Consider the following 7,789-nt stretch of genomic DNA (forward strand, 5'->3'; position numbering starts at 1 on the left):
AACCATGACTCTTGGATGCTTTCATCCTGTCAATAATGGATGACTCATGATATTAACTAAGCCTATCAATCATTATGTCAACCAGGGCTTTGGAAGCAGGGGCCTCACAAAAGTATGTTTTCCTTGTGGACATTTAGGGCACTTAAAAACCAGTAAATTCCCCAGTTGCATCCAATTTAATACCTATCCGTCCATCTGTCCGTCTGTCCATCCATCCATCCATCCCTCCGTCCATTTATCTTGCTGAATTAAAAGACCATGTAATCTGCCAACCAGCCTTTAGTTCTATTATCCTGGAACTCAGTTACATTACTTCTTTCCTTTTGATCAGCCCAGGGACCTTGGGAAACAGGTCGGCTTATTTGGTAACACACACCAGCGATGTGAAGGCCAATCAGTCATCACACAATAAACATAGATCTGGAACACAAGAATTGTGGAATCCATCCTCTGCTTGACATTACATATTTTCCTTTCACTTTGTGCCAACTCATCTAGATTTGCTCCAGAAGAACCCACAACATTAAAAATATTTTATGCCTTTAGGAAAATATTGTTAAAACAGTAAGAAAAAAATAACTCAACATAAAATTTAATTATGGCTCCATGTATTTTGTGGGATAATCAAATATTCACTGACATTATAATATTTCTGCTTTAAATAAACTTACTACAAATTTCACGATTTTGATTAATTAGAGCCAAAATATGTTCCTTAATAATAAAAATGCTCATTGCTGTTCACCATATGTTCATGGTTACATTTTGAAATCTCAGAAGTCTTGATTACGAGGTTGACTATAGCATTTCCAAGCAATACAGATTTTGGAGTATAAACAATAGCAAGTTTAAAACTTTAAAAAATAATTTTAAGTTTCCTTCAAAAATATTAAACTTATTCTTTTCAAAGACATCCGTGAAAACTACAAATGTGACACTAGAAAGTAGAAAATAACTATTTTTTAGAAAATGACTAGAAAAGTCATTTTGATAATTCAGAGTTGAGACAGTCTATGACCAAAAGTATTTTCATTTTTTGGAACTTTCAAAAAATCACCTATTTATTATCAGGATATAAAGTTTTTGTCGAAAGGATCTAATAATTGTTAAATAATGGTTTTTTTTTTCATTGTGTCTAACTGACTATGTGCGCTACTCAGAGAAGTGTTAATCTGTTTTTCCCTGTTACTTAAATTAAAGCACTTAGAAGTTTTCGTTGATGCATTTTTAATGTGTCATCCAAGGTGTCAGGTTTAACTACTACACCCTGCTGACTTACAGAGTTGAAAGTGTTCTCTAGTTTAAATTAATGATATTCTTGACAAAAGTCTTATTAAAAATTGCTTCATTCAACCAATGAATACAGTGTTTTATAGCTCATTAAAATTATGCCATGATTATGATAAAATCTTTATTAAAAAGATGTATTACTAAAAAAAGATACAAGCCATCAAGTAACAGAAGATATAATGAGATCTCATCATAGTTGTCTATATTATATTATTAAAAGGATGAACGTTCCTTAAAGAAAGCAATTCTAAACTGTTATTGTTGAAGATATGAATTGCAACATGTATATTTTTATATTATCACAATAGCATTCCTCATATAATTGAAGTAATTTATTGAAGCACACAGTTTATAATTATCTCACGCTTACCCAGTAATAAACTAATTATTCTAAGTTAAAACATAGACATACACAAAGTGGAGTGTAAAACCATAGCTGCTTATTGTGTGATAGAGTCAATATTATATTCAATTTTTGATTTGATCCCATAAAATTTACTCACAAAATACTCATAAATCTCCTCTTTTGAACTCAAGAAACTTTCTTGATGAATAATTTAGCCTTAGAATAAATTATCAGTGATGAGCTTCTTCTAAAGAATAAAATATTGCAAGAACTCAAACCATTACCATTTCTCTGCCAAAACACATTTTGTCACATTAAGTATAACTCTTTGACCTGGATAATTCTTCTGCTGCCCAAGTTTAGGGAGACCTTGGTCTCTTTCTTCTTCAAATAACATTCTTCTATAACAGCTGAGTGTGGGGCAGAATTTAAAATGAGCATAATGGAAAGTGTACTTGTGGAAAGCCAGAATGATGTTTCAAAGGACGGTACCATCCCTAGGAGAGGCAAAACTGTGGAATTTATCACTATTTACTAGCTTACATACCATTAAATATAGCATATATTTTATACATTCTTGCTTTTCAGAGACAAGTTGAGGTACATTTTTTCCTCTATATGTTATCAGGTGATAATCATTTACTCTAAATAATATATAAGTTGGTCCTGAACAGTAATTACAATTTCCCTGTCCTCAAGCTGGTCACTCTTCTCGTGATTGCAATAGTAAATACAACCCCATATTCTGTGAGCACCATAAGTAGCAAAATTTCCATTGAAAGAATCTATTATTTAAAAAGACCAAAAAGAAGAATAAAAAAACAACAAAAAGAAAGAACCTATTATTGGTAGAGGTATGGAAACAATAATATGGAAAGAAATCTCATCACAGAACGTCAAGATGATGAAATTGATGAGCAGATGTTTAAGTAATGGAAAATTCCATGAGCTAATTGACCTTGTATATAGGAGAGGCATATTAAAAACATAACAAAGTCAATTGAAGCTTTCTTCCTCTGTAGTAATATGACTTCTGAAGGAAACCAAATAAAGCAAGAAAAACTCCACACTGGAGAGAATTTCTACCAACCCAACATTGTCTGCTATCTTTTAAGTGTTTGCTATAAAGTTTATAATTCTTAGATTTTATATTCACCATTGGTGCTCAAAGACAGGCTGTGTGACCAAACCCTACCACAACAATGCAGGGAACCTCATTCTGTAAATCAAGATTCTAAAGAAGAAAATGGTCTGTGTTTATATGAAAAATTACTTTTGACTTTGAGCATAGTTATAGCATATTGAAATCCCCATATGTCAATATAATGCAAATAAACTTACACCCTCTTTCCGAAGATGAAAGAGGAAAAAACCCTTACTCAGACAAAAATCTCTAAGAAGAAGATAGAAACAATTAGAAAACAAGAACATAGCAAAACTTAGAAAACTACATAGCATAGTTGCTTATCTCTTAGTTTTCTAGGAAGCACAGTTTACTGGAGGAAAGGATTCAGGGAGCAGCATCAACTTAGCAATGTGTATGAAGGATGGTGGGTTAGGTAGTAATTGAAATTTCAAACTTTCCTTAGATTGTAAATTTATCACTGAGCTCTTGTAACACTAATATGGATGAATATGGCAAATTTTTCAGGGCACAGTGAAAATCTGAATGAATTAGCAGGTGTTCAGTATGTTCTCATAGAAAAAAATCAAATGAGGGAATCGATTTTACTTCACTTGGCATTCAATATTCCCATTAACTTTTTTAAAATTGAAAATCCCTTAGGCTAAAACCCAAAAGCTATATTAACACATGTGCTAAATATAATCTGCCATGTACTCAAATGAGTGCTGAGTTAGAGGAATCCTGTATCTTTAGTGGAAGCTTGAAAAATGTACCAGTTTAAATGTTCAAATAGGTTATTAACAATAACCTATTAAAGGCTCGGTGGCTCAGCCTGTAATCCCGCGCCTTTGGGAGGCTGAGGTGAGTGGATTGCCTGAGCCCACGGGTTCGAGACCCGCCTGGGCAGCGAGACCTCACCTCTACAATAAATCAAAAAATTAGCCGGGCGTGGTAGCGCATGCCTGTAATTCCGGCTACTCGGAAGGCTGAGGTGGAAGGATCACCAGAGCCTGGCAGGTGGAGGCTGCGGTGGCCGGCAGCGGCCACTGCACTCCAGTCTGGGCGACAGAGTGAGACTCCAACTCAAAAAATAAAAAACATAAAAAATAAAAAATAATAAATGTAAACTCCAAGAAGTTTAGATATAAAAATAGTGGATAATAGATGTTTATTATTTATTTTTTAATTTTTATAGACTGAGGAAAATACATGGATATATTTTTACTTAATTTATCATTAAAATTAAATGTAAATATAAGTAAATGTATTTTTAAAGAAGAATATTTTTATTTTTCCTTTTATTCTACAATGAAATGTATTATTTCCACTAATTAACACTAAATGCCATGTAACATCCTGTTCTAGCATTATATGTTAAATACATCTGGAAGAGAGAATATTGCTACATATTAATAGATTGCTATGGTTTTTTACACAGATATATCATCATATAGACACAATGAAGAAAGTCAAATTATATGCGTTTAAAAATACATGCACTTTTAATATAACACTAATTGTAAAGTACAATTACAAAAAAAAGAGTACTACAAATATGAACAGTGGAAATACTTTAAAACTTCTTAAAATTTTATTTTGATTAGTAAAAAAACAGTGAACACTAAGTCAGAAATATTCAGCAACCTTCCTTAATAAATGTTTTTCACATTATTACAAAAATAAAGGTGATTTTTAATGGGGCCCTGACTTTTTGTGAGTCAAATTTTTTTGGTCATTAATGCTATAAGAATTAGTAAGAAACGATATAGTCAGAGACACTTGTTCAAACAGATTAAGTCATTACCATAAATAATTTTTTACATATTAAGAATTCACAATAATAAAAATGACAAAATTAAAGAATAACAAGTAATAGCATGATTCAGTCAGAACGAAAGAAAAAAGATTGTCATGTTCCAGGGTCTAAAAAAATTAGTCATTTTTAAAAAGGAATACTGACTTTTAAGTAGAAATTTGAACAAACAAGATTTTTACAAATAAAATCCGTTTTATTTGTTTCAAGGCCTAATCATAAAAGTTTAGTTTCATCTTGATATTTATCTGTGTCCAAGGGTGACACCACCACTGAACAAATAAAAAGCTTAGTTTATAGTTTATATATCTTATGAACTATAAAATAGTCAGGGCTTAGTAAGTTACAAGAATCAGAAACTTCTCTCACTCCCAAGATTCATTTATTTCTTGAGGTGAGAAGAGGCAACGAGGGAAAATTGTTCTTATTGTACCCTTCAAAGATCTAGCAATATAAGAATTTTTGAGATTAGAAAAGCTCATACTCAATTTTCCAAGACCAAAACCAATAAATTGTGTGAATCTTTCTTCCAGCTGGAGTTGTCCCTGCCCTAGCCTCATCATTTTATTCCTGGAGCAAAGCAATTTTCTAGACCCTGTTTGCACATAGAGTCAAGACCAGATGTTGAGAATGATGTTGAAAAGTGACCGGAGAAGTGCAAAGGGATGATTTGGATGACATTGATCAGGTTGATTTCTGTTTATTTAAAAAGCACCACATGGTTTGCTTAAAGTTTATGGGAAAAAAATAACAATGGAATAGTGATGAAATCTTGTGTTACAATTTAAAGAGAGATTAGAGAGATTGGGGGAAGCAGATGATAGTTCTTCTCAACAAGAAAAGCTGAAAGATCACATGCTAAGAATTACCTTACTTGATCTTTTCCAACTCTTCCTCATTAGCATTGTCTGTAAATGAAATAAAGCATTTTCATTATCTTTCCACTCAAGTCAGAATAGGGCAGCCAGCTGTTTTCTAGAGGAAACATTTATTAGCCTTTTAAAAGCAAGTAGTTTCCAGCAACAACTATACAAGACTAAAGTTGTTTTTCACACACACACAAAACTAGAGAAGCAACTTTAACATTCAAACAGCCTTTCTGGTGAGAGTTCACTTGTCTTATTCCTTTTCACAAAGAAATGGGACAGTAATTTTTTAAAAAATGAAACATTGTGATACCTTAATTATTGACTGAAGAAAAACATATTGAGTCTCATGATTTACAATTGCTCCTTTTGGTGGTGAAGGTTGAGGATACATATGTTTCTGTGACCAAAGATAATACAATCTTTTTTTTTTCTCTTCAAATACATTCAGAGTCTTTTGCTTTGATGGCATCTTAAAATTGACTCTGCTTCCAGTTAATCTTTAACTACGTCAGGATCTACAAATGCTTTCAGTTTTTAAAAAATGCTGCATATTGTAATGGTTATTAGTGTATTTCTCTGTTAATTATTTAGACAAAGTATATTCTTTTAAACTAGCTTATGTCATAGTAAGAGATATTCATAGCCAAAAGTTTTAATTAAGGTCTGGATATTTGTAAGTGTGTCCAAGATCATGGGTCTCTTGCATGAAATAAGCCATAAAAGCCTAAAGTTTTTTAATTTCCTCTCTTCCCTTTAAAAAAAATTCTCAGTGAACACAGAAGTATTAGCCTTCCTTATTAGCCTCTTTACTCTTTCTTAGCAGTACCATTACCTTTAAGGTAGATGAAGTAGAGAATAATGAATATAGGAAATGCCTCCTATATTTGTCTATCAAGAAAGTGCACTGGTGTCTCTAAAAACTGTATCTCCTTCAGGAGAATCCACTATAAAGAAGAACCGCTTTAGGAATCACTCATGGATTACAAAAATACTAAAAGAAAAGATTTTAATAGAAGACTAAGGCAATCTTTGACCAAAGCCACAAGAATGGAATTCTATAGAGGAGGGTAGAAAATAAGAAAATCATAAAATTGTCAAAGATAATGATTCATTCTCTCCTTTTTTTTTTTTTTTTTGAGTTGGAGTCTCACTTCATCACTCAGGCTGGAGTGCAGTGGCATATTCACAGTCACCCCAGCTTCAACCTGCTGGACACAGGCGATCCTTCCACCTCAGTCTTCCAAGTAGCTGGAACTACAGGCACATGCCATCATGCCCGGCTAATTTTTTGATTTGTTGTAGAGATGAGGTCTTGCCAAGTTGCCCAGGCTGTTCCCGAACCTGTGGGCTCATGCAGTCCTCCTACCTTGGCCTCCCAAAGTGCTAGGATTACATTGCTTGAGCCACCACACCCGGTAATATTTTGTTTTCTATAGGTAGTGGTCTCCTAGGATATATTTTCTCTATATGCACTCTGTGTTCATTATTGACCAAATTCCCACCACTACACAATTTGTCCATGTAACAAATATGCACGTATAGCTCCTGAATCTAAAGTAAAACAATTTTTAAAATGTTGACCAAAAAATGGAAAAGGAATAGATTTCCTAAGGTTACAGTAATTTCTTCGACCCTTTTTTCTCAAATAGAGCCAAGAAACTGCAAAGTATTGTTATCAAATTCTACTATAGAAATATTTTATGTTTTTGAAGTACTAATGTCCGATTCATTTTGAGGCAACAAATTCCAGCATTGGTTTGTGGAGATGAGCATACAGTGGACATGTAATAAGTGTTTGTTGTTGATGTTTAATGAGTCATTATTATCAGTATCATTATCACCATCATCACTGTCAGCACCATCGCCACCACTACAAACCACTTCCTCCATTATCACCAAAAGGCAATTGGAAACCTAATAGTGGTATGCTATATTCACAAAAACTGTACCAAGTTTTTAAGTGTGAGATAATATTTGCTCAACTTTCTCAGAAAGCAGAGTTTCAATGGCCAAAGAAAGGTAATTCCTAGAGCCAATATTTTTAGTTAAATTAAGTGAGAACAATTAAGATAAATGAATAAAAAAGTAAAATATCTCATGGATATTTATCATCATCATCTAGCACCTAAGAATCTTATAATATAAAATTCCAACCTATAAGAAACGTCATGCGGCTGAGGTGAGTGGATGGCCTGAGCCCGCGGGTTCGAGACCCGCCTGGGCAGCGAGACCTCATCTCTACAATAAATCAAAAAATCAGCCGGGCGTGGTAGTACATGCCTGTAATTCCGGCTACTCGGAAGGCTGAGGCGGAATGATCGCCGGAGCCCAGCGGGTCGAGGCTG

At 33.5% G+C, this 7,789-nt stretch overlaps 1 protein-coding gene across 4 annotated transcripts in view; it reads right to left on the reverse strand.

Annotated features, from left to right (window-relative positions):
• Nucleotides 1-7,789, reverse strand: part of MCTP1 (multiple C2 and transmembrane domain containing 1) — a 334,728-nt gene that overhangs the window by 225,903 nt on the left and 101,036 nt on the right. For 3 of the 4 annotated variants that reach the window (XM_021712485.1, XM_008059178.2, XM_021712415.1), the window contains exon 5: nt 5,445-5,483. The exons of the other annotated variant lie outside the window; for it this stretch is intronic. In XM_021712485.1, coding sequence (XP_021568160.1) covers nt 5,445-5,483 — 39 coding nt within the window. The remainder of the gene's footprint in view (nt 1-5,444; nt 5,484-7,789) is intronic. 4 annotated transcript variants of the gene reach the window in all.

The sequence above is a fragment of the Carlito syrichta genome, unplaced genomic scaffold, assembly GCF_000164805.1.
Source record: "Carlito syrichta isolate Samal-C Ts95f unplaced genomic scaffold, Tarsius_syrichta-2.0.1 Scaffold16673, whole genome shotgun sequence".
In the NCBI taxonomy this organism is placed as follows: domain Eukaryota; kingdom Metazoa; phylum Chordata; class Mammalia; order Primates; family Tarsiidae; genus Carlito; species Carlito syrichta.